We start from the raw sequence: 26839 nt of genomic DNA, 5'->3' as shown, positions 1-26839 counted from the left end.
CTTTCTTTCCTTTTTTCCATTCATTCTCCTTTTTCCACCCTTGGAATGCGATGTATGACGAGTGTTCCTCCCACCCCCCCACCCCCCCACACACCCGCCACCCCCCTTCGCAGACAAGAGCAAGGGAGAAAGCCTGTGGAGGAGGAGGAGGGGGCCTGTGAGCAAGGGAGTGTGTGTGGGAGGGAGGTGGGGAGGGTGGACGCACAGGCAGGGAAGTGTGCTGCTCAGCTGCCCAGACTCCAGACTTTTGTGTTTCCCTTTCCTCCCAGCTTTAAAGCCCTTAGCCCACAGCTCCCTCCTATTCTCTCCCCTCCGCAACACCAGAGGACTGGATAACAAAGACCTCCCCTCGCTCCTGCTGGAGTGGAACAACCAACCACACCTCCTTTCAGAGACTCTTCCAGACAGAAAGGCGCAGAGACGTTCGGACTGTTGGACAACCACATGTGCGGGTCATATGCTAGATACAGGGAGGGAGTGCACTTACTGTCATCTTGTATAGACTGACTGGGGTTGGGCTGGGAGAAGGTCTTACACTACACAACAGAAGTTTTCTGCTCGTCGTTGTGTCAAGGGGAACTGAAAAAACACGGACCTATTTGGAAGTTGTGTTCTTTCACATCTACTGGTTTTGAGGTGCACTGCTGGTGACCAGCCCCATCCTGATCTGGTCCCTGGGGTAGACTCGTTGAAGTGGAGATGAGGGTATCTGGGTTAGTCCTCTGGGCCTGTCTCGCCTTGTTCTGGATGCTGATCGGTGCAGAGGAGAGACAGCCCTCCAGAGGCTTGGCAGCCAGAGGTTTACCAGAGCATGGCATTGGAGAGAAGGATGTTGAAATGAAGGATGAGCCTGCTGCAGAGGTGGTGGAGACCAAACCAAAGAAGAAGAAATCCCCAGAGGAAGTCGAGGCAGGTAAGTCATGACTTCCTACTTCTTTTATTAATCATCTTTATCTGATGCTCCCTTGATCTCTCTATTTCTTGTCCTTTGCATTTCTCTTTCTCTCTCTGCGTCAATCCGTCTGTCCCGCTTTCTCTATGGCACGCCCAGAGCAACCATCAGCATGGTGCTCTCCAGCTGTGTCAGATGACTTCAAACACAGCTGGACTTCTTCACTCAAACATATGTGGCCCAGACCCAAGGCTTCTCCTAACTAGGATAAGACCCAGAGAATGCTTGGCAAAGACGCTCTCTTAAAAGGGTCTCTCGATCTCCTTTTCATGCGTCTTTTTTTCTCTCCCCCCTGAGTATGTGTGTTTATGTGTGGGTGTGGAGAGCAGTTCCAGAATAATGACAGAGGCTATGTCATAAGTGATGGTTTAGAGGGAGCTCTCTCTTTACACCCTTCCCCTCCTTTCCTCTACTTTAACCCACAGCAGAAGCCAACAGACCAAAGCTGAACAGAGAGGAAAACATTGCAATCAGTCAAGTCAGGCAACAAGTATAACATTTGTTTTGTGTTTGGTTTTCCTCATCTATCTGTTGGTTATCCTCATATCCCTCCCCCATTGCTTTCGTTGGAAGGGAAGTTGGTCATAGAGAAAACATACCTATGCCTTAAAGTAATTTTCCAAGCTCTTTCCGGCACACAGTAAGAGTGTGTTTTCATCTTGACTGTGCCATTGAAATGTTTTATGTGTGTGTTTTGTAGTGGAAAGTATCCTGGTCCAATCCTTAAGGGTCTATGGGTAGAGTTGTGTACGGTTTCAAGCAAGCCTGTAGCAGTGATTCAGTGATGACAAGACTGTGACTAGTTCTGGTATACAATCAGAGTTTTTAAATTCTTGGTAGGACTGATAAACTGGCTGCACTCTACAGTACCAGTGAACAGTTTGGTGTATTCAATTTTGTGTTTATTACAGTTTTCCTCAATTGCTAAGATACTTTAAAGAAACTGGGATACATCTGATAATTTTATAACCCAACTAGCACAACATGGTTCTTTTGATCAATAATCATCTTTCACACACAATGCAAATGCTAACCACATGTTAACCAAAGTTAAAACATTTGGTCTCAATACAATTCACAATTCACTGGCATGACTGTGAAGCTCTTGTGACTGTGCTTCATTACACAATTGTTCAACCAGCAATCAGCACCTGCAGTACAGGTACATCTTACAATGCGCCATTACAGTGAGGAGACATGAATGGCATTCAATGGCTTATACTGTATGTCTTATTGCAATATACGTATACTAAGTTGTATATTTGGATGAAGGTGTGATTTATTTTGGGTGTGAAGTCTTTGTTCCAGTTTGGGGCTGCATGTTAAAACATTTAAAATTAAATTCATATATGAGAAACAGCGCCCCAAATTCTTGTCTGAACTTCCGCCTCACCGAAGGCGATTGGCTGGAGCAGGATTGCTGGAACCTAATTGGCTGGAAAGTAGAGGGCTGCTCCTATAATTATAAATCACTAGCACTGAAGTGAAAATTATTGGCCAATTGTACCTGTACTGTTTTTTTTTAAGTGTATTTATTAATGATAAAATGTTCTCAAGCAATCAAGATATATATTTTAGTTTATTAATTTGTTGCTTCATAATTAAGGTCAATGATACATTTGAGAAAAGTACAAACATGCCCAATCCCGGAAATATTCCACCTTAACCCTACACAGACACAGAGACGGGATTCAGGACAGAGTCCAAAAAAGGCCCTGATGTGCTGTGTGGGTTGGTAGATTTTCCAGTGCACGAAGCAATAACTCAAGCCAAATAGCAGTTTCCAAAACCATTCACGAGTATTTGAATTAGGTCCCATAGGAAAGACAGCACTGGCAGAGAGTGACACCCACAATATATTTATATTAGCTGTTTTACAGCAGAAACTACAACTCAAAGAGCTAGAATTCATATTCTACCACTATCATCCACTGTCAAAAACAAATACATAAATAGGTGAATAGTGTGCTGAAAATGACAGCTGTATGAAAACTAAGTTAACTTATCGTCTGTGGATGGATTGGAGAGAGACAGCGAGGACAGAGAAAGCTTTAGTTGTTTTATGGTGTCATACCTGAGTTATGGCCTGATGTCATTAGAGAATGACATCAGGCCGGCAGAAGTTCTGGATTCAGTTGAAGTGACAGAAAACAGAACAGGACTGTGTGTTTCTGACTTGTGTCAGACTGGTAATTACACAAGTTGCAGTGAGAGTGTTTTTGCTAATCCTAACACTTAATTAATTCAAATATTTTGTAAAACAAGTCATCATATGATTATTTTTTAACTTATATTTCATTAAAGATATGAATCAAGACTATACATTATGGTTACATTAACTACCACATATCTACATAACAATACCTAGCTTTAGTAGCAACATTGTATTAACATAGAGTAGGGACTGCTTTGTAGTTACACTTTATAACAGTTCATCTGTACTGTTTTTACACAAGTGAACCTTGGAATGGGGGAGGTTGGGCTTTGTTTTGCTAACATAACCTTCAACTGTCCTTTTACAACATCCATTTACCCCACACACCCCGACCCCATGCTGTGCCTTCTTACACTTTTGTAATAACCTATACCGCTAACCTTTAATACAATTTAATTACATAGAAATTCCATTATACCTCCAATGTCTTTACTGTTGGTTTTGTTATGTAGTTGGAGGATAGATAATGAAACCTCAAACATAAAGTGTTGCCGGACAAACCATTTATGCACGGGATGGTCCACAATTAAATTAAAGAAATAATCCTAAACATGTTTATGGTCTGAATTTTAAATGTAACCTGTGTGTAGCCTGAAACAAAAACATTGCTAAACCACTATAAACATTACAGTAAGAGCTGTTTACCAATTGCCAGTTGGTTTGAGTTTGGCTGATTGTTTGGTTGCAAAAAACAAACCAGTGACTGAACCGAACCTGAGTCAGACCCAGACCCAGAGTGCATTGCTGTGTCTGTGAAACTTTCTCAGTGGGAGAGGAGGAATGTGTTCAGGCTAGCTCAACCTAGCCAGGAGCAAGAGGGAATGTACGTTTGGAGACGGATAAAATGATAAAAAGTATACTCTCTCTCTCTCTTTCTCTCTTTCTCTCTTTCTCTCTTTCTCTCTTTCTCTCTTTCTCTCTCTCTCTCTCACTCTGTCTTTCTCTCTCTCTCTCTCTCTCTCTCTCTCTCTCTCTCTCTCTCTCTCTCTCTCTCTCTCTCTCTCTCTCTCTCTCTCTCTCTCTCTCTCTCTCACTATCTCAGATTTGCAACCTTGTTCATTCCCTGACCTATGTCTCTTTCTCACTGAATCCATCCTCAGCCAGGGCAAAGAAAGCAGCAGAGAAGGAGGCCAAAGCAAAGAAACAGAAGGCCCCAAAGCCAGAGAAAAAACCCAAGGCGCCAAAACCCACCAAAAAACCCAAACCACCAAAACCCACCAAGAAGCCGAAAGCCCCAAAGGCCACTAAGAAACCCAGTGCCCCTAAGAGCACAGGGGAGAAGGACGAGGGGTTGCGACCAACCCCCAGGCGGCCCAGTATGGAGGAAGAGGAGGAGAAGCTCTTGATAGAGCTGGGCTGGGACAAACGTATGTATGAAAGAGAAAGACTCATGACAATAACATCCAATAATATTCCCCCAGCAGTGTCTCTGCAATCTCACAGTTTTTGTCTCCTTTATGATCCAACCAGTGTACCCAAAGCAACCTGAGAAGAAAGAGCCCTCAAATCCAGACTCGAGTAGTTGAGTAGACATATATGTATTTACAGAACCTATACTGGAAATTGTTAAAACCATGAGATCAGAATGACAAATGACCTAGTATATGAGCTAAGGTTTTTCCTATGAGTCAGCTCTACTCACGCCAAAACAATTTTGCAAGCCTAGTTCTTGTTATTATTTTTGATTTCCGTTGAAGTCCATGTTGAGACAATTGTTTCATATCCAACTCATGTTTTCTTTTCTTACTTCTATCAAGCCGACTCCAAAAGACCTACAGTCCCCACCAAACCCCTCACTGAGCATGATGAAGATTACTGGGATGCCAGACGTACGTTTATTGAATTTTTTTATGCTTCAAACCAGTAGACAAAATCTCATCTCTGTTGAGCCAGCACAACATGTCTGGCCTCTCTGCTTCTCTCACAGATGAGGTTCCGGGACGTCAACCTAACAAAGAGGTCACAACAACAGAGGTCATCATGTACATACCAGGTGATGGTCATTCTCTTGATCATATACTTTCACGTTTTCCTCACAACATATATTTGATACTTCAAAATCTCTTTCTCTTTTAGAGGAGACCACCGCCATCCCTTTTGTAGGCCCCTGGTATGAAGAATACGATTATGCTGACTGTACGTTCATTATTTACATTTGAACTGTTCATGCCCATGTATTCATCATTCTATACTACTGTTGCTAATGATGAATTACAGTGTACCTATATACTGTACATGAGTTGGCCTCCCTACTAAAGAAAAACCCTACCATGTCTATTTTTACAGTGGCAGCTAAGAAACTGGAGGAGGAGGCTGAAAAGGCTCGCAAGGAGAAGGAGGAGAAGGGTCAGAATCACTTTATCTGTTCTTTGGAGGAAAGACTGCATTGTGTTGCAAAACGGCATAGTCGCACCCTCATAGCCATAGATCACTTCACGAATAAGCTGGTCAGGAGAGACACAGAAAGGTAGAAATATATAGAGAGTGTGAGAGACAGAGAGAGAAGGATTCACTGCTGCCACGTGGTGGGTCCCTTGATATCATCATGGAAAAGAAACAATGTGGGAGGAGTTAAGAGTATGAAGATCTGGGGGAGGAAGGATGTCAGGCTGTGTTGGCCTTGCAGCATGTGGAGACATTGTCCTTCCTATACATTTAACAAAAAACTGCTTCTGTGTTAAAAGGGTGATGTGAACTGTATCAAGTTGACGTGTTACACTGCGAAAATAAAAATAGTTTTTGCACAACTTTGAACAATGCAAGCTATGCTACGCTGAATGACAAAACATTCTGCTTGCAAAGGGTTAAGAGTCTGCTCAGCTTATCAGCCTAGTCTTATTGGATAAACTGACCCATGTGTTTGAGTTGAAAAACAATACGAGGTATTTGGGATGAGAAATGAGAAAAATGGTAGTGCTGCCCAGTGAGAGGCCATATGGAAGTGTTTCATGTGCTGGATAGGACGAGCCAGAGCCATGTGAAAACATGCTTAGTCACATATTGTTTTCCCATCATGCTCCACAGCCGAACGTCTCAGAAAGAAGTGGGAGGAGGAGGAAGAGGAGAGACTGAGGCAGACGCCAGTCTATGTTGAGCCAAAAAGTAAGAGAATCATCGCTTATTCACAGAACCTTCTGTATGAGTTCCACACCTGGAGTCAAATTCAAAACTTGATATAGTTACATTAATCATTTCACTTTCCTGCTCACAGATGAAGAGGCTTTTACTTCTGTGAATCATTCAATGTTTTCACACTGATAATGATTGCAAATGGTGAACTTATATGGTTCTCATTATGGTTGTGATCAGGCTTACGGTAAACAGATGGTACAAACATGAAGTAGGCAGAAAACTGTTAAAAGTGGGACGTGTAATGGCTCCAAATCTACTGTTCGAAGCCATGCTTTCTGTCCGACACTTTGTGGGGACCTGAGTTTAGTTGGTCTTGATGACTAACTCTAAACTAATACAGAAGACATCTAACATGATCTCTCTGTTCTTTGAAAGTTCAGATCAGAGACTTTACAGCCTCATTAAAAGAAAAAAGAATGTTGTGACTAACCCATAACATCCCCCACACAATAAAATAAACCTTTCATTCACACACAACATGTTGACAACACATGAATGCTCTGGACCAAAATGCCGTCACTGTCATGGAACATTCTGGGATAGCTCACAGAGTTTGTCCTCTTTTTGGATTATTTCCACTCGTTATTACTCCCTTGCTTAGGGAAACTACACATGTGAAACAAGTGGATAAGCAAGAGCGGAGAACATGTTTACACCTTTCCAACCATGGAAGAGCCAAGATTGCCTTTTTTAAAACAGGGTGTTTTCCCTGTCTCCCCCTTCCAGAATGTCCCCCTCTGGGCCTGGAGTCCCACCGTGTTGAGGATGACCAGCTGCTGGGTTCCTCTCATTCCCACCATGGCCTATCTGCTCAGAGGGGACGCCTCAACATGCAGGTCATTTTCGTCATCTACATTGTTTTACCATTCTTATCATTTCAGATATGTATTCCGTATAACTATACTCAATTATTTCTCTTTTCTTCAGGGCTCCGGTGATGATGAGAGTGTGTATGGTGGAGCATGGTGCGCAGAGTCTGAGGAAAAGAATCACTGGTTTGAAGTGGACGCACGCAGAGAAGTGGAGTTTACTGGGGTCATCACCCAGGGGAGGAACTCAGATCAGCAGTGAGTCCTGTGAACATCCAGTGTGGATGACTACTGTTCCATGGCATGGTTACCCCATTGTTAATGGAAAACATGTAGAGCGGAAGAGTAACTAGTCCACACAATTATTAAAACATCTTTGAGCTAACAAAAGATCAAAGGAATATGGCTCTGAAGTGAAGAATAAGTTTGTCACTAAAGTCCTTGTTTCCTTGTTTCTCTTTCTCTCTCTCTACGTCTATTCCTTTCTCACAGTGATGATTTTGTGTCCTCATACTTTGTGTCATTCAGTAATGACAGCCGAGACTGGACAGTGCTTAACGATGGCTATGCCGAGTGGGTGAGTGCTGTGTCATATCTGATAAACAAAGAAAATCTGATTGCGTACATTATATGTGCCAATCCCAAAATATTGCAAAAAGACACCATTTGTTATAATGACTGACATATATACTGTATGTCTTCTGTGTGCAATTGTCTGTAATCTGATCCCACTTTTTTAATGCGTCCCCTCAGTTGTTCTATGGGAATGTCGATAAGGACACCCCAGTGACAATACAGTTTGATTGGCCAGTGGTGGCACGTTACATTCGGATCTTGCCTCAGAGCTGGAATGGCAGTCTGTGTATCAGGGCTGAGATCATGGCCTGCCAGCTGCCTGGTGAACACCATTTACCATCCACCATTTCTACACAGCATCATCACCTTCTAAATAGTTTTGAGGAGAGAAATTCATGAGAAGTTTATAATATCCATATCTCCAACAAACATACCCATCATCTCTTTTCCCTTTTCATGATCTCCATTGCCTTGGTCCTCACAGGTAGCTTTCACAGTGAAAACGAGGTGAAGGTGTCAGATGACCTGGACTTCAGACATCACAACTACAAGGAGATGAGACAGGTAGGCCAGAACCAGACCAGTTCTTCATAGGCCTTTATGTCCTGTAACATTGGTTTTCCTTTCACCCTACTCAGCCTACAGCACCTATCCCCTTTGTTCATTCTTCCTCATCTCTTCCTCAGATGATGAAGGTTATCAATGAGGAATGTCCCAATATCACCAGGATCTACAACATTGGAAAGAGCTTCCAAGGCCTGAAGATGTATGCCATGGAGATCACCGACAACCCGGGAGAGCATGAGACTGGTGAGGTCCCACACACTTTATCACATCCATCCCACTCGCTGATCAACTCCACGTGAGGATGTCATTGACTTCGACAGGTGAGCCGGAATTCCGCTACACCGCCGGTCTCCATGGTAACGAGGTGCTGGGCCGTGAGTTGCTGCTGTTGTTGATGCAGTTCCTGTGTAAGGAGTACAACGATGACAACCCCAGAGTGCGTCGTCTGGTGGAGGGAGTGAGAATACATCTGGTGCCCTCTCTAAACCCAGATGCGTACGAACTGGCATACGAAATGGTATGCTGGAATGCTGGAAAATGTCATTTAAAGACAAATAAGTGTATAACAAAAAATCTAAACATCTACATTTAGTACATTTAGTAAATATGTTTTTTTGTTGTCCTTTTTGTTGTTTGATTAAATTGAAAATAGACTGCTCTCTACTGCCCCCCAGGGTTCAGAGATGGGAAACTGGGCCCTTGGCCACTGGACTGAGGAGGGATATGACATCTTCCAGAATTTTCCAGATCTCAACAGTGTTCTCTGGGGGGCAGAGGACCGAGGATGGGTCCCTCGCATCATACCCAATCACCACATACCCATACCTGAAAACTTCCTCAATGGCTCTGTAGGAATTGTTCTATGTTTGATTGGAAACATTCAAGAATGCAAGGATTGATAATGTTACATTTAATGTAAATTCATGGTTTATATTATATCATATTATATATTGTCTTTTCCCTTTTGTATGTGTGTGTAGGTAGCCATTGAGACTAAATCCATAATTTCCTGGATGGAGCGCACCCCATTTGTACTGGGGGCCAACTTGCAGGGGGGAGAAAAGGTGGTGGCATACCCCTTTGACATGCAGCGCCCACCCAAGGCTCTTGGGGTGGGTTCACAAACAAGGATGAAATAATACTGACCTCAGGATTCTGGGTGAACTGTTAAATGTGATATTTCACCCAACAGCTTTCTAACACAGCCTATAATATATATTTTGGATTGTTGAATATGACTTTGTATCCATCTTTTGTGTAATAACGTTGGTGAAATGTGTTAGATTCAATTTATCGTTGCATAGTCATCTGGACAGCGGGCCGTTGTGAATACTGTACCACACACTGCTGCAGGCCTCTGGGTTGCGTCAGGGAAGACCGGTAATTGACCATGAGATGAATGAGGAGACGTGGGCTCGGATCCAGCGGCAAAATAAAGAAGGGCTGAGGGAGACAGCGGATGACACGATGTTCCGCTGGCTGGCTATGTCATACGCCCACAGCCACCTTACCTTGACAGAGACGTACAGGGGGTCTTGCCACACCGATGACTTCACAGGAGGACAGGGCATCGTCAACGGAGCCAGCTGGAAACCTGTCGTGGGAAGTGAGTGTCCCCATGGAGTTTAGGTGTGTGTGTGTGGGAGGGGGTCAGAAAGAGCTCCACTGTGAGTCATGTGCTTTTTATCCATCTCTCTTCTACCAACCGCAGGTATGAATGACTTCAGCTACCTGCATACCAACTGCTTTGAGCTTTCCATCTTCCTGGGCTGTGACAAGTTCCCCCACGAGAGTGAGCTGCCTCTAGAGTGGGAGAACAACCGCGAGGCCCTGCTCTCCTTCATAGAGCAGGTAGGAATAGACAGACAGGACAATATTAGTCTCATCTCATTGTATTTGTATGGTAGTAATGTTTGGTTGTTTGATCACAACCATGTCTGAGCTTTGATCCCTGAGATACTGTTTCCTCTGCCAGGTGCATCGTGGGATAAAGGGTTTAGTGAGAGATATGGAGGGGAACCCTCTAGCTAACGCCACTATCTCTGTGGAGGGAATCCTGCATGATGTCAAAACTGGTATGTCATCTCTGGTAACACTTTACAGTATGGCTACATTAATAAACAAATGAATGCACGAATGAACATACCGATATTCATGTTCATCTATGCGTTAAAAGAAAATCTGAACTTTCTCTCTGCTCTTTCCTGGGATGTTCCTTCCTGATCCTGTAGCTGCAGGTGGTGATTACTGGAGGTTGTTGAACCCTGGGGAGTACCGTGTAACAGCCCGTGCCGACGGTCACAATCCCCAGACCCGACTATGCATGGTGGGCTATGAATCTGGAGCCACTTCCTGTAGCTTCACTCTGGCTAAGTCTAACTGGGACCGCATCAAGCAGATCATGGCTCTCAGTAAGAAGCCCATAAGGCTTGTTCCCAAAGCGAAAACAAGCGTCATCAGTAGTGGTATCGTCAGCAGTGTGAGCGCCACAAGTACGGACACCGTTGGGGTGTCTACGGCAAACGTCAACTCCCAGAATGCAGAACGCATCCGGCGGCTACGACTGATGCGTTTGCGCAGGCTGCGGCAGCAGAGGCTACAAGCTCACCTCACCACAACTGTTGCTACAACAACCACTACAACAGCATTCACAACAACAACACAGAAAGAAACCACAACTTCCTGGTATGATTCATGGTTTCCTGTGGAGAGTCTGTCTAAAGAGAGTCCAGTAGATGGGATCCTTCCTGAGTCACAGCCCACACAGGACTACACCTTTGAGTACACGTTTGATGAAAATTAAAGACCACAGTTACACAACTTACGATATCCTTACTACCAATAGGACCAGTTTATAACGTTGTCCATACTTACACAAGGCGTTTCATTCTACTGTACCTAATTTGACCTAACATGCCGTGTATGAAAGTAAGAATATCAGTTATTATTACAGTATGTGCTTAATTTTTTATGTCTTAATATAGCCAGTGTCTATTCTGAAATATATTTTTTATGCATAGAGCATATCTGGATGCAGGAGAATTCTCTGCTGAGCGGGGACCTGGCCACAAACCCACAGGTGGAACAATAATGATGCATGTTCATGACAGGGGAATGAGTTTGAATAAGATCTTTTCAAAATAAATGCAGCTAGAAGTATTTGAACATGATCGCTAGTCTCAGATCCTGACATGGTGTGAACAAATCCTATTAAAATGAATTTTGTAAAAATCTGCCTATGCATTATTATATAAAGTATATAAGTACAAAATATAAGATATTTTATCAACAAGAAACATCAAAATCATGCAAGTGTAGTGTGGGAAACGTAGCGCCTATGACATGTTCCTGGTATACATAACGTTTTGCATACTAGTGCCCGTTTCCCCACTGTATATTTCAGTCTGTGACTGGTTGCTAGTTCTTCTAGTAAAAAAAACCTGAATGTGCTTTTTCATAAAGACTTCCCTATTTCTAATCAAATAAAAATGAGCTAAATAGTGCAGTGCCCATGGTAGTACATACAGTGGGGAAAAAAGAATGCTTGATCCCCTGCTGATTTTGTACGTTTGCCCACTTTCAAAGAAACGAACGGCCTATAATTTTTATGGTAGGTTTATTTTAATGGATAGAAACAGAATATCAACGTTTTGACCCAAAATCAATGTTTTGGGTCACTGTCATGCTGGAAGACACATCCATAACCCATCTTCAGTGTTCTGGCTGAGGAAGGAGGTTGTCGTCCAAGATTTTACAGGACGTCGCTCTGTACCCTAAGCAGAGAAACAGCCCCACAGCCTAATGTTTCCACCTCCGTGCTTGACTGAAGGGATGGTGTTCTTGGGGTCATAGTCAGCATTTCTCTCCCTCCAAACACGGCGAGTTGAGTTGATGCCGAAGAGCTCCATTTTGGTCTCATCTGACCAGAGCACTTTCTCCCAGGCCTTCTCTCAAACCATTAGATGTTCATTTGTAAACTTCAGACAGTCCTGCCATGTGCTTTCTTGAGCAGAGGGACCTTGCGGAGGCTTCAGGATTTCAATCCATTGCAGCGTAGTATGTTGCCAATGGTTTGCTTGGTGACTGTGGTCCCAACTGCCTTGAGGTCATTAACAAGCTCCTCCTGTGTAATCAATGCTGAGAAAATTGTTTCCATCACACCAGCAAAAGATTTGAGAGGTGAGCTGCAACAGTAGGCTACACAAGCTATCATGATGATATATCCCTAATTAATTACTTCCTGAGTTATCATTCAACTAAAAACATTTATATACGTGTATTTATAACGTGACTTATTCATGTTTCTTTTTATTTATATAAATAATTATGTAAGCTATTTATGTGTATTTAGCCTGCCTCTGCCATCTTGTCCAGCACCAGTACCAGCACCACCCATATCCAGGGGCGTCTTAATAGCACTTGAGGCCCCTGGGCTATGGACTTTTTTTTTCATTTTTTGAGGCCCCCCACACGCTAATCGCACAATCGCACGAGTTGCTTGTATTGTTATTTACATTCCGTTGCACGGTTTAGGCTGAAATTCAGTTTTTGTGGTAAAAAGTGTCTTGTGTCAACGAAGGGAACTCAGTGCTAGCCTACGTCACAACGTCAGCACACGTTAGCAACGACGCATGGATACAACGTGCATTAATGTTGCACATCAAGTATCGTATCGTGCCGTGGTGTACTAGCAGCATTATACATTTAAGCAATTCAAGACTTGCATGTACAGTAAGTAATGTCACAATAAATTATGTATTTAAACTCAAGCTTGTGTGGTGCGTCGCTGTATTCAATGCCACAGCCTAAACTTTAAGTCAAAAGAAACGTTAATTTCTGGCGCATTCAAACAATCCCCTCAGTGAAGTTTGGCTAGCAACAGCAGCTAGGCTAGCTTGCTCTTGAAGCACAATTCAGCTTCTCCACGCAGGGCTCTAGACTGAGACCAAAAAGTCGCGTTTGAGGGCATATTTTCAGTTAGCAGATGGTACCGTTTGAATCGCGATTCCATCTGAAAAATACGGCCGGTGACAACGTTGTTAGAATAGCTTGTCTCAAAGGGGGTTCAGCTAGTTTCATATTAAATGGACCCATCTGCAACCGACGCAAGCAAGCACACCCTACAAATTGTACCCTCTCTAGTTTTTGTTACATTTTGTTTAGATAAGGGGGAGGGGGGCCTCCCCTGCCTCCACATACACCAGATGCCACTGTAGAGCAGAGTAATGACACTGCGAATACGGACGTTTATCACCATTATTATTTTGTATTATTATTAAGAGGCCCCTGATTGGTCGAGACCCCGGGTTTAAACCCAGGTAAACCGTGCATTAAGGCGCCACTGCCCATATCCCCCCCTCCTCAAAGGTGTCCCGGATTATGGCACCCAAATGTTGACAGGTACCATAGGGCAGGGGTCACTAATTGGCGGACCGCGGTCCGGTTCCGGACCCAGGCGGTTCCCTATCCGGACCCGGACCTATAACCGATATATTATTATGGAATTAATTCATTTTGACGGAACGTTTCCATTTTAACCGGCACATCTTTTTGTTCCAACTAAATGTGTTTTCTATCTTACATGTCCAATACAAAGGTCCAATCAGGAGCTTTAATAACTGTAATCACCATGACAACTCACTCACTGAAAGTTGGTTGCAACCTCTGTGGGTCAGGTTATGTGTGTCATTCGCAACAACGCAGGCTAATCGATTTGCTAACAGTACCTGTTTCTTCCTTAGCGAAAAACATGGCGTGCTCTAAACCCGGCGAAAATCCAAATCCAAAAATACCTAATTTCAGACAAGTATGCATTTGGCTGCCGGTGGGGCGCACAAAACCGATGTGTTTAATGAGACGGTTGCCCTTGTCGTGGTAGCTAATGTGAAACGTCACTATCATGGCCGTGGGAACTAGGAGTGCTGTAGCACCCCCTGACAGCACGATAATTTCCAATGATATGACTTTAAAATTCACCACCGCGGCACAGCCCAGCCCCGCAGTAGCGGACTGGCCATCGGGAGCACCGGGAGAAGAATAACAATGGAAAACCAGGCTAAGAAACGCAAGGGTGGGGCTGAAACATTGAGACAAAAAGACATCACCTTCACTAGACAAGTTTTTACCAATTTTAAAACGGCTATGTTAATTTTACATAAAGCTCAAAAAACTACTTTGTGCTCAAATAAAGGCAAAAAAAATGGTATTGCGTGCTACACGCGCTCGCATTAAGTATCCTAGCGTTCTCACGAACTAGCATCACATCAAACAGAATGTGCATGACCTATTTTTACTCCCAGTCCATCCCTACCGCCCCGCAACATTAAGAACCCCCCCCCCCCCCAGCAGCACCCCCCTGATAAAATATCCTATGTTCCCGCGGCTATGGTCACTATGACACAAAGCATGGACACTTTGAACAAAATACCCCCAGAACTCTGAGGTAAGGACCACAAAAATAAACCATAATTGTTCCGGACCCTGGACTGAATGGAAATTTGGTTAGTGGACCTTTTGGGTTTCTAATTGAGTACCCCTGCCATAGGGTATGACCAACAGTCACCCTAAATCCACACTCCGGAGCAGAAGGTGGCAGTAATGCACAAATAAATTGGATTCCAACCGCCGTAAACAAGAGGAAGATGAAGTCCAATCCCTCACCTGCGTCTTTTTAACTAGCTAACTAGTTAACGTGGCTGGAAGCTCTTTCGTTTGCTTTGAGTCAGTTGCTAGCCTGACTAGCTAATGCTAGATCATGGAGCTAGCTCCCTTGCTAGCTAACGCTCGCAAGTGACAGGTCGCTGGCTTCTGAACGCAAAACGTTGTTCTTAGCTAGCTAGCGTGCTAGAAGTATACTTATTTATTCTTGATTTTGCAGAGCCTTGGATTGAGTTAGCTAGAGCTAACGTTGTTGGTGAGCTAGGTTTTCCTTTCCACCGTGCCTGGCTAGCTAGCTGATGTCGGGCTAGTTAGCATAATACCTGTCATCGGTACTGGATTCTGCAGGAAATGGTAATTAATATTAATATTAAAAATAACTAGCCTAGCTAGACTAGGTACTCTAGGCTCAATATAACTAGCTAGCTAGACTAGCTTTACATAGTTAGAGGTAAGACAAGTTAGAAAGGGCTCAACCTGATCACGTTAGCCATTCGCTCATATGTTGTATTTGCTAGCTCTTTTAGCTTTCTAGCGCTGGTCAACGTTGACTATTTTGCTACTTTAGTGTCATATTTTTACAATCGTATGTTACTACAGTATAGACAGTTAATACATATGTGCTTGTAGCCACTTGTAGCTATGGTGGCTAGACTAGCTAATGTGTTGACCAACGACGTTAGCTCTTTCGGACGTATTTTGAGTACTGGTAAACTAATACTCAACTATCAAAATAACTAGCTAGAAGCTACCGTAGTCTACATGAGTAATTCTAGTACTTGTACAGTAACGTATGTTTGCTATCTAATGAATCCGAGTTTCATTAGCTAACGTTAGCTACCAAGTTAGTGATTAGCTAGCTTGATAGCTAGCTGTTATTTCTGTGGACATTAACTAACGTTAATGGGACAGCAATTATGCAACATAGGCTAGCCTTATTTGTGCAATAATTGTTCACTTTGCAAGCCAACATGACCATAACTAACCTAGCTCAGAGAGTTAGTCTAGCACTAGCTATGACGTGTCAACATTTCCATTGCTATACTTGCTGATTGTTGCAAGCTGGCTATTCTAGCTTGCTAACGATCCAAGCAAAATTATAGACATCTTGCTAGCTCACCGTTCAGATCAAATAATTGTCCAAACTACTACATTGGACTAATTGTCTGTGACTGACTATTCCCTCTGCATCTTTTTATGCAATATGCTAGCCATTCATTTAGGAATTCGTTTTTGTTGTAGTAGTAGCAGCAGCAACAACACTGGTTACTAGTTGTGACATTATGTACAGAATATGTAACTTAGTTAATTCTAATAGTTGTTCTTAATGTTCCACAGGTCGACGCTCTCATGTGCCCATGGAGAAGGCGGCCTTCGAGGGGTGGCTGGAGTCCGTCTCCACCTCTTTCCTTGCGCTGAGTGACCAGCAGCGCAACCAATCCCTGGACCACCTCATCTCACTGAGCGGTGCCGTCCAGCTCCGTCACCTGTCCAATGGGCTGGAGGCGCTGCTTAAGCGTGACTTCCTGCGCCTGCTGCCCCTTGAACTCACTTTCTACCTGCTGCGCTGGTTAGACCCACAGACCCTGCTCACCTGCTGCCTGGTGTGCAAGCAGTGGAATAAGGTGAGGGGCTCATTTACAGACAGGAGTCATCTTTTCAAACATAACATGGTTGCATAGAAAGTTGTCCCTGCATCATTATTAGTGGCCTTTTAGTTTTCTGTTTTGCTAATCTTAAGGCCTATACAGAGAATAAGCCTCACACCTGGCCGGAACAGCAACGCAGAAAGACACTTGCTGGTATTGCTCCTACGTGATTTGAGGAAGAGCTCTGCTTCCGTTGTTAAGCTAGTGTAGGAGTCTGGCCCCTTACATGTTTCCTGTGGGTCTTCCCTGCAGGTAATCACCGCCTGTACGGAAGTGTGGCAGGGTGTGTGCAAGGACCTAGGCTGGCGGATTGACGAATCCATCCAGGATGCGTCCCACTGGAAGGGTGTCTACCTCAAGGCAAAGCTGCGCATGAATCAACTAAAGGACCAGGAGGCCTTTGAAACATCCTCGCTCATCGGCCACAGCGCCCGGGTCTACGCGCTCTACTACAAAGACGGCCTTCTCTGCACAGGTATATCCTAGACTCGAGCTTTGAATCTGCTCAATTTTGCTCAAATAATTGTTGGTACATGCTTCTCTCATCCATGTGTTACTTATGCCAAAGTTGTGCGACAGGTGGAATTCTGACCTCCTGGATTGATACATTTTAGTAATATGTGAAGGGACAGCATTCTGTAATTGTCACCTGATCTTGTTGTTTGTAGTTCTAAATACTTCCTTTGGGTCATTTTCCCTTGCCACAGGTCCCTGTGGGGCTAGTTTCTGTGTTTAATTTAAAACCATGTGCAATGCTATTGACTGGATACATCTGGTAAGTCTTTCAACAAATTGAAATAAAATCTATTGTGTCGTAGGCTCCGATGACCTTTCAGCCAAATTATGGGATGTCCGCACAGGCCAGTGCATCTACGGCATTCAGACCCACACCTGTGCTGCGGTGAAGTTTGATGAGCAGAAGCTTGTGACTGGGTCCTTTGATAACACCATCGCTTGCTGGGAGTGGAGTACTGGGGCCAAAATCCAGCAATTCCGTGGTCACACGGGGGCAGGTGGGTACACTGCACGACGGTACTCGGAGACATCAAGGAAGGGGAGGATCATGTCAGGGAGAAGGGACTGCAAACCTCCACGTTGCCTGGTGGTTCCTAGAGACAGCTGCTTCCGTGCTGATCTATAGGTTATGATTGACAGGCGCACATCATAATAACCCTCTGTGATTTTATGCATGGGAGCTGATATCCCAAAGCAGCTTCCATAGCCCGGTTGCAGAGACATTCCATTTCTACTAAGAATATTAGGATTTTGTCATTCCTGCGTGTGGTCTAACCTGTATTTGACCTGTGATGCAGATCACTAATTTGCACACCCAAGAGTTTCCACACTAACAAGCGATGTGCCCTCTGGTCCTGGCAGTGTTCAGCGTGGACTACAATGACGACCTGGACACACTGGTGAGTGGTTCTGCAGACTTCACTGTGAAGGTGTGGGCGCTGTCTGCTGGCGCCTGCCTCAACACGCTGACTGGACACACGGAGTGGGTCACCAAGGTAAAGGAACTCCTCAGAACCTTGCCATGTCACGGACCACTTGTTGAGTGGATGCTGTATTTAAAATATTAGGTCCTTGCTTCCCCATGAACTTCTCAGGAAATGTTGGATCAGGAATATTCAAACTCTGTACTACTTTCTGAAAACAAAAACATCAAGTGGAAGTCTTTTAGAGCCGCTGACCTTTGATGTCCTTTTGCAGGTGTTACTGCAGAAGTGTGAAGTAGAATCGATGATGCATAGTCCTGGGGATTATATCCTGTTGAGTGCTGATAAGTATGAAGTCAAGGTAAATTAAAAAATTATATATTTTCTCCTTCATGCATAATGTGTATTATGGGTGCCTGTACCAGTTAAGGCCTCGGTAGACTCCAGTTTCATACATGTACATACGCAAACGCTACACATGCGATATTGTTCACATACTCCACAGCGTATCTTACCTCTACATCAGGGGTGGACAACCCTGGTCCTTGAGAGCCGCTGTCCTGCATGATTTAGATGTTTCCCTGCTCCAGCACACCTGTTCCAAATGAATGGGTTGTTATCAAGCTCTGTAGAAGCTGGGTAATGACCATTCATTTGAATCAGGTGTGCTGGAGCATGTATACGTATTCTGCTTATGCACTGATGGAAGTGTTTGGTCCGTCTCCATTAACGGAGTGATTAAGTTCAGTTGAGTTCTGGATTTGTACAAGTATTATCAATCTGCAGATTGGGAGAGAGAACCAGACCTCTGACAATAAATGACAACGCCACACCTGGCTTAGGTCTCAATCATGTCTCTCCCAGGACCATCTTTTATAGGGCACAAGAATGTAAACCTAGATAGTGACAGTCAGGCAGTTATGGTGTTACAACAGTCACAGATTCACAGCTCCCAGCCCATGGCTGCTCTCAGGGCAGAGAGCTCATAGGTGGAATAATCACAAGACGTTTACACAGTACTTTCTCCTGACCCCGAACATCTATTCAACTTGACACATAGACACAATCTACTCTTATCAATAGCAAACGCACATGAGAACATACTTACCAGTATCCAATGACTAGTTCTGTTGATAAGTGGAAGTTATATTTATTAGTGAAAAATGTAAGGACACAGGAAATCCCAATTTCTTCCACAGTATTACTCAGCGTTAAGTATTTCGGCTTTTAGTAGAGAAAAGGAGAGCCCTGCTTTGTCTTGTGTAATACGAGTTGTCCACAAGGTGTCCTTCTTGGCACAGTTTTCCCCACAAACCTGTGTCTCTGCCTTTTAGATTTGGCCTTTGGGGAGAGAGATAAACTGCAAGTGCTTAAAGACCTTGACTGTGTCAGAGGACCGCAGCGTGTGTTTACAGCCACGCCTGCAATTTGACGGGCGCTACATCGTCTGCAGCTCTGACTTGGGCTTATACCAGTGGGACTTTGCCAGCTTCGATGTCCTCAGGTAAATAAGCCGTTGCTGGTGGTATCATAAGCTACAGCAACCACGTAGATCATTTGATCATTCATAGACTGATGGATCATTTGATAAACCAATGAAGGGAAATGTAGTTGTAGTTTAGGGGGATAATGAAGTGTCACTCAAAGTATTTAAATTTAAGGGGCTTTTTGTGTTTTCCGAGTGTTGAACATTCATCTTCCTACTCTTGTTATATTAGTATGAAAGCCATGCATAAATGCCAATTTATTTATTTTTTTGCCTCCATTCTCCAGGGTTATCAAAACACAGGACCCCGCCAGCCTCTCTCTGCTCAGCTTTGGCGAGGTGTTTGCCCTGCTTTTCGACAATAGCTTCTTGTATGTCATGGACCTCAGGACAGAAACTATCTCAGGCCGGTGGCCTCTGCCTGCCTACAGGAAGTCCAAACGAGGCTCCAGCTTCCTGGCGGGAGTGACTACTTGGTTAAATGGGCTGGATGGCATTAATGACTCTGGGCTCGTGTTTGCCACGAGTATGCCTGACCATAGCATTCACTTAGTTCTGTGGAAAGAAAATGGATAGCGTGAAAAGATATCACAAAACCTATATTGCTAGGTTGATTAAAAAACCGCCATGTCTCTGGTGCTTCAAGTTCACAGACCCACAAGCCAATTTACATAATGCATGGACCAAAGTGTATTTTATATATATATATATATATGAATATATATATTATGATTTTTTCCCTGCCCCCATTTTATCTTTTCACATGCTCTCATACACAAATCATGCAGTTTGCTTGGGGAAAGAGCCGAGTTGAAATGCAATCTGTTGGGGACGGCACCACCGTGGGGCATATTAAGGCGCTGCTACATATGCACTGAGAAATGGAGTGGGGAATGCTATACTAAGAAGCACTTCAGTTAAGTTCATACCAAGCCATCGGTCCACCAACCTTGAAGACGTTGGAGGAATGAAGAGTTACCAAATGAAGGAACACATTCAAACTGCATGGCTGACAAGGACTTATCAACAAGTGGAGACTGTAAAATGACGTACCGTTTAAGAAGTTGCCCGTTATAATATATATATACCAGATTATTTTTTACTTTAAACAGGGTTCTTAAAGCAGCTAAGTGGGAAAGAGATGCCTTAAAACAAAGTAGTACTTTGTTAAGGGAGTACGTCATTAAGGACGTTTTTGGCACAGTGTGTCCTAGGTTTTTACACTTACATCCCCATAGCAGTTACATTTTGAAATGTTCAAAGTGGTTTAGTGCATTGGCCTTTTTGTGCCATGTGAAGCATTGTTTAAAGGTCCTGTGTACGTATTGTAAATGCTTTTCTTGGGGGTTCTTGTTTTAAGAAGTCGATTTAAGAAGTGGGTGATGTGCCTTTTTAGTTGATTTTGATCATTCATCCAGAGAAGGACACACACAGAACCATAGTTTCATGATTTCCTAGGAATATTGCAATAAGGGTGACTGTATTGCGATTTAATTTTTTAATTGTCCATACTTACCACACTATAACCTATGGTGTAAGATGTATTTAGTATCTTACCACTATATATCCTGTGAATCAAGTTTCTAGTAAATTGCTTTATTGAATTATATTCTAGATCAAGTGCAGTTACAGGTTTATTTTTTTTTTACATTTCGAGGTTTGCACAGGATTTAGAATATATAAATTTTTTTGACCCAAAACTCAACGATATATGACATGTCTCATTGCAGAAAAAAAGTTGAGCACTTGAAGGGACACCCCCAAGATTTTGACAATGTATCTTCATCTTGCTTTCATGTTTCCAACTGTAGGCCAGGTACTTGAGAATTGTTTTTGCCTCGGGTTAGCATTTTACCATCTTGCAGTGGAAAAAATGGTTATGACTGTCTTGCATTTAAAACAAAAATACTGATAATACTGAAGATTTTGACATTGCAAGCACTGCTAAAAGATAAATGTGTGTTATATATTATTATTATTTTAAAAACAGCAGATGTTTCTGCACTGTGCTCAAAAGACTAATTTTCTATTATACAGCATCCAATATCAGCAGTCAATTCATTGTAATGTTTAGGCTGCAGTGCTATTCACTAACAAAGTTGGAAGGTTCTCCACATTGCTTGTGTTATTCTCAAAAACGTGCCTCTTTGTGCAACCGAACGAGTAATTGCAAAATCTACCAAGATGAAAATGCTGAGCCGCCCGTTAATGTTTTCTTACAAAACAGAATTATTCTCAGAGTATATCCCTGGTTTATATTGTCTAGCCCATTATCAGACACAAGTTCATAATGGTATATTTTCATATTGTGGTTCTCACTGAAATACACGTAATTTTAAGTACGTAAGTCAGAGATAAGTTTGAGCAGTCAGGGACGACATCATTTCCTTCATCAGGTCAGTCTTCCCATGTTGAAGCTAGGTGAAAGTAGTGTGCATGGTAGATGTGAATGATTTAAAACCAAACCCTTACAAAGAGACACAAACCATATACTGAAGTGAACAAGATTTTCTTCCAGTCATTGTCAATGCCTTTTTGTACTTTACAAGAGAAAATTGTCCGGGAAAACTTTCTTTCGGATCCATTGATGAAAGTTGGTGTAAGATAGCATTTTCATTTCTCTAGCAACGCACATGCACTGCCTCACTAACTATATTGCACTGTAACAGACGCTCTAAAATCACTTGCATCCATTTACAATAAGCTTACTTCAGATATGTTGGTTGTATATAACGTTGCAGTCTTTCTAAATAAATGACATAGCTAACTGAATTTGTAGTCATTATGTTTAGAGACCAAAGCTTCACCATAAAGCCACGCCACTTTTTCATCTTGGAGTTGTTTTCAGAGAGAGGTCATATTTTCAGTAAGTCCTTTTTTGACATTTAAGATGTGGTGGATTTGTGAATAGTGACACAAAAATTTAGGCATTGGATATCAGTATTTGCAGAATGTTATATTTAGCTATTAATGGAATAACAGGAGTAGGAGGATCTTCACTGTTATCGTCAGTATTGGGCAATTACTGGCTTTATTCTTTTCCTTGAAACAGCTTTTCTACATCTTTGCAAGGTAAAACTACAGACTATATATTTGGATACAAAGACTGACATTGTTCAACCATAGGTTGTGAGTAATGCCAAAAGTAATGCCATTTCCACCTTGTACGAGCAGATCAGAGCAGATCAGATTTAAAATATCAGCTCACTCAGTGCATGTGTGGAAAACAACTAGGTTTTTTTTGTCTGAAGCTGAACTTACACCTCTGCTGTCATAGCCCAGACTAAAAGGACCAATGTACTGGCTGCAAATGTTGACTAGTCAGTGTTGATGGATGCAGATCTTGAGGGAGCAATGCTTAATCTGTCCCTGTATTTAAGGCTTAGATTTTCCTCACTTTAAATGCATCATGCTGAACACCAGAAAAGTATTGCATTTCTTTCTTCCTGCTGAGTTGGATCTAATACTTATAACATTTAAGTTGAAACAACGGTGACCATATTTTGAATACACATCAGCAGTGTACAGAAATATCTAAATTCAGAATATGGATTTGTTGTTAGATCTAACATGGTCAGTGTCGATCCAACCACCTGAAAATGCATGACCTCCATATGAAAGTACATTCTGTGGCTGTGAATGCTCATGCAGATCTAGCCATCTGTCTAATGTGCCATAGAGCATCTGAACCTGTGATTACTACATAGCTGTGGTGATTCCATTGACACATTTTGTGGCATTACTGAATGAAGCTTGAAGCTAGATTGAACTGTGAATACTGTTCAGAAGTCTCCATGTACTGACCTCAATACTATCATACTTTAGGAGTGGACAAACAGTTGCTGATATGACACATTGTTAATTTGGAACAAGTAAGGCCATATTTCATTTGTATAACTTGTCAACTTTATTAAGTAGTTACTCTGACACAATTTTCTCATTTAATATTTCATGTCATTTGAATTTTGAAATAGAACAGTATAGGCCTGCATGTTAAATATGTTATATATTTATTTTCAGTTTATATATAATTGTGCATCAGTTAGGCCAAAGTATCAATATTTTAGGAGACTTTATGTTTTGCCTGGAATTCTTTGGAATCACATTTCAAAAAATATATCATAATGACTATCATAATGCATGGAATGGCTTCTGAATGTCTGTAATAATGAACTACATACTTCTGAGCTTTTTACATTTCCATTACTCAATAAATACTTATCATTTGAAACATATTGAAAGGGGAGGGTTGTCAATGTGTTGTTTATGAAACATTATTTGAATATTGTAAATGTACATGGAACACCAAAGTTGACACATCAGGTCAAGTGTTTTTTCCACATCACTGTGATGGCTCCGATGCTAAAAGCTGGATGTAAATAAGTACAAAACGTTCATGACAGCACTAAAAAATTACTCTTTGTACACATCCTTTTAATACATGAATCAGTGTCAATGTTTAAAGCTGAAAAATACAGCAACGAACAACAATGCCAAGGTAAGAAATAACTTAGCAAAAATATTCACAGAGCATACAAGTAAGTGGTTGTCATTTTCACAGTTACTACAGACACCAGAAACTGTACACAAAATACATGCAATTTCCCATTTAACATTGTTTTTTTCTCTGGGTAATTGATAAAACCATAAAACCTGTCATTGTCAGACAGATACACAAGTACAAAAAAAAAGTGGAGAAAGAAGACATCCTCACAAATTATCTAAAGCTTCCATCTAAAAATGTGTAAAACGTATTTATGCTCATTACATAAATACATTTGTGCCAAGTGTATGCATACGGCATGGAGTATTTGAACGGTTGATCTTGGCAACAACTTCAATACTTAAATTGTAGGAATGAAGATTGCAGTCTGTGTGCATTACATTTTACAGGCCTTTGGGTGAGTTAACTGGGGCTGTAATTAGGTTTGAATCCAGATGGATTATTAAGAGGATGTCTCAACACAGAACCATTCCATATGATGTTCTTGACTCAAAGCCATCTAAAAGAATACCCTTGCACACTGACACTGATGTAAAGTGTTGATTATTAGTTCAAGACCGGGAAAATAATGTAAAATAGTAGAAGGATTTTCTCACTATTATGTTACACAGATGTAATTGGATGGCATAATCTATCTTCTTCCTTTAAGCTCCTCTAATGTCTTAACTGATCCTTTCAGAAACTGCCATTTAAGTTACACATTTTGTTTATTTTCCCAGTGCTAACATCCCTCGATACAGTGTGTACAGTAGTAAAAGCTGAAAACTCAAAAGTGCAACTCCAAAAAGTTAGTTCTATTTACTGTGCAGTCACCAACCTATCTTCTATTTAGCTGACAAGAGTGATTTAACCCCGTGTTGAATTGTTGTTGATAAAAATGAATGGTTGAGAAGTGTAGGCACACACCTTTCACATTATGGATGTATCAAAATGCACATAGTACAATTACAATCTAAAACTTGGATGTGTAGTAAATCACAGATATAATTAAGTGAACTTCAAAAGTTGTCTTTACTTCTTAAAAAGAAAGGTGCTGATATGATTCAAAGGTGGAATCATAGATGCGGACTGAAGACATTTTCTCATCTCTGTTTTGTTCAGAATACAGTCCTTCATTCAAACATAAGTACAAAATAAAATATACACTGTTTATGCTGCCTCAGTCATTGGCTCACACACTTTGGTGGGTATAACTAATACAGTCATAATTTAGAATTTACATTTGTTAGTTTAACATTAATGAAGGTTTTATTGACAATATTATCCATTGAGTGTGCCAAAATTGTAGTTACTCACAAGCAAAACAAATAACTTAGGTGCCTTTGTTATATGATTGTCACATCTTAGAAAATTTGTGTGGATCATTAATATAATTTGCAGCCTTCACTTAGTTCATAAAATGTTCTTCATTAAGAAGTAAGCAAGGGAATTTTTTCTGTTATTGATATCTTGCATATTTTGAGCATGTTTACCTAATAACAAATTTGTACCAATGTTATGCCTTTTGAGAGAATCATTAGTTGAAATTCCGTAAATAGTCTATATCCCTTTTTAACATCCCTTACATAGAATTCTCAAATTGCGACATTCGCTGGATGTCCTATGATTGCTTGCTCTTTGCTTGTTTTCATGTGTCTTGTGGTTGGGTGTCATAAAAAGACAATTTACACACGAAAATAGATAAAAAAAATTAAAAAAAAAAGTTTACCTAATGGACTGGTTGAAACCTCTTGTAGATTAAAATAATGATCAGACATGGTTTAAGGACTGTGTTCACTTTACTTTAAAATGGCAAAACGATTTAGAGGTGCATTGGATGTGTACTGACCATTACAGTCCACCCTTTCAACAGATAAGGAAGGCCAATGTTACCTCATGTTTAATTACATACATTTTTCTATTTTGACAGTCAGTACAGAATTGAACTAAAACATTTTACATTTTTTTAACTTTAAATATGTTGTATCAAGAGGGTGTGTTTTCTGTCAGCTGATTTTTGTAGAAAACAACCATTTAATTTTCACCATCAGTCGATTTATCTGAGCCAATTCAAATGTCTTCCTGCAACTTTTATTGGCAATGATGTAATTGACTATGGATGGACACAACAGGGGGAGCAAAGTTACAGGTTTCAGTGATCCTCTGTTTTAGAAACAACTCAGTTTGGCATTTTAAAGCCAAGTCAGTTTTCTTCATCATTATTTCTATAAAGACTCAAGTCCAGTGCGCCATGCAAGGTTCGGAGTTCACGGAGAGTATGGTGTCTTCACAGTTGGCTCCTGTATCCAGCTTTGTGATCATTTGAGTACCAACCCCGGGGGGCCTGATGCTGTACTGTAAGTAATCATTCTGTCATCAACCAACCTCAATATTAACACTGTCTTTGTGCATGTATGTTTCTTCGTCCTTTTATCAAAGCACAAACCCAACATGGGCCAAAAAAAACAAATGCGCCCGCGCTCACACCATTTAAAGCAGCGCGACAAACGACAACGAACGAGAAAGCTTTGACACAGACCAAGGGTTTTGAATGATCGCTTGACGCCGTTGTCCTCGAACAACAAATTTCCCTTCACATTGCACGTTTTCCAAGCTAAATCGCTGGAGTGTGTCTGTATTCAACAAGATTTCTGCTCCTGTATGAAGTCTAGGATGTGCACACCACTCCTCCTCCTCCAATTTCCTTGGGTCCCACATAATTCCTCTGTTCGGCATAAATGTCAAAGACTCTGTTTGACTCCCCTTCTGAATGGGTTTGGCACAGTAACTTCATTACCCCTCTGGGTAAGCAGACTTTTCTTTACTCAAATGACATGAGGTTGGTTGGTATCTGGAAGGGAATAAACAGTCAGA

The 26839-nt window shown here is 41.8% G+C and overlaps 3 protein-coding genes and 1 non-coding gene across 6 annotated transcripts in view; 3 read left to right on the top strand and 1 right to left on the bottom strand.

The window, feature by feature from the left end:
• The first annotated feature begins 382 nt into the window (after nucleotides 1-382).
• On the top strand, nucleotides 383-11481 carry aebp1a (AE binding protein 1a). 2 transcript variants are annotated; one of them, XM_067258406.1, is made up of 21 exons: nucleotides 383-913; nucleotides 4268-4534; nucleotides 4638-4688; nucleotides 4925-4996; nucleotides 5095-5160; nucleotides 5244-5303; nucleotides 5454-5513; nucleotides 6192-6269; nucleotides 7026-7135; nucleotides 7227-7366; nucleotides 7601-7685; nucleotides 7862-8006; nucleotides 8169-8248; nucleotides 8371-8494; nucleotides 8572-8768; nucleotides 8926-9099; nucleotides 9232-9363; nucleotides 9605-9857; nucleotides 9963-10102; nucleotides 10227-10326; nucleotides 10483-11481. In XM_067258406.1, exons 1-21 carry the CDS (start codon nucleotides 700-702, stop codon nucleotides 11052-11054), a joined length of 3120 nt encoding a protein of 1039 aa, XP_067114507.1. In that variant the 5' UTR covers nucleotides 383-699; the 3' UTR covers nucleotides 11055-11481. The 2 variants fall into 2 exon arrangements, with proteins under 2 accessions (XP_067114507.1, XP_067114506.1); XM_067258405.1 differs by having other exon boundaries at nucleotides 8371-8499; nucleotides 8577-8768.
• A 3496-nt stretch (nucleotides 11482-14977) lies between these two features.
• Nucleotides 14978-23580, top strand: fbxw2 (F-box and WD repeat domain containing 2). Its single transcript, XM_067258656.1, has 8 exons — nucleotides 14978-15262; nucleotides 16247-16533; nucleotides 16810-17032; nucleotides 17376-17570; nucleotides 17935-18068; nucleotides 18271-18357; nucleotides 19331-19500; nucleotides 19770-23580. The coding sequence occupies exons 2-8, from the start codon at nucleotides 16267-16269 to the stop codon at nucleotides 20056-20058; spliced, it is 1365 nt and encodes a 454-aa protein (XP_067114757.1). The 5' UTR covers nucleotides 14978-15262; nucleotides 16247-16266; the 3' UTR covers nucleotides 20059-23580.
• Nucleotides 17655-17798, top strand: LOC136964780 (small nucleolar RNA SNORA84). Its single transcript, XR_010879229.1, has one exon. It is a non-coding gene; the product is annotated as a small nucleolar RNA SNORA84 (small nucleolar RNA).
• Nucleotides 23581-23904: 324 nt separating the features above from the next.
• LOC136964503 (ras-specific guanine nucleotide-releasing factor RalGPS1-like) overlaps nucleotides 23905-26839 on the bottom strand; it is a 127045-nt gene continuing 124110 nt past the window's right edge. For both annotated transcript variants that reach the window (XM_067258654.1, XM_067258655.1), the window contains one exon: nucleotides 23905-26816. In XM_067258654.1, the coding sequence (XP_067114755.1) occupies nucleotides 26787-26816 (30 nt within the window). In that variant the 3' untranslated portion in view covers nucleotides 23905-26786. The remainder of the gene's footprint in view (nucleotides 26817-26839) is intronic.

This window comes from Osmerus mordax, chromosome 20, assembly GCF_038355195.1.
Source record: "Osmerus mordax isolate fOsmMor3 chromosome 20, fOsmMor3.pri, whole genome shotgun sequence".
NCBI classification, from domain to species: Eukaryota; Metazoa; Chordata; class Actinopteri; order Osmeriformes; family Osmeridae; genus Osmerus; species Osmerus mordax.
This window is presented reverse-complemented; position numbering and strand designations above follow the sequence as displayed.

Bases quoted from the DNA above. Each gene is read 5' to 3' on its own strand.
- aebp1a (XM_067258406.1), top strand. From the start codon at position 700: ATGAGGGTATCTGGGTTAGTCCTCTGGGCCTGTCTCGCCTTGTTCTGG. The intron at 5,304-5,453 runs GTACGTTCATTA...CTATTTTTACAG, and splicing joins AGAATACGATTATGCTGACT to TGGCAGCTAAGAAACTGGAG. The intron at 9,858-9,962 runs GTGAGTGTCCCC...TACCAACCGCAG, and splicing joins CTGGAAACCTGTCGTGGGAA to GTATGAATGACTTCAGCTAC.
- fbxw2 (XM_067258656.1), top strand. From the start codon at position 16,267: ATGGAGAAGGCGGCCTTCGAGGGGTGGCTGGAGTCCGTCTCCACCTCT. The intron at 18,069-18,270 runs GTAAAGGAACTC...GTCCTTTTGCAG, and splicing joins ACACGGAGTGGGTCACCAAG to GTGTTACTGCAGAAGTGTGA. The intron at 19,501-19,769 runs GTAAATAAGCCG...TCCATTCTCCAG, and splicing joins GCCAGCTTCGATGTCCTCAG to GGTTATCAAAACACAGGACC.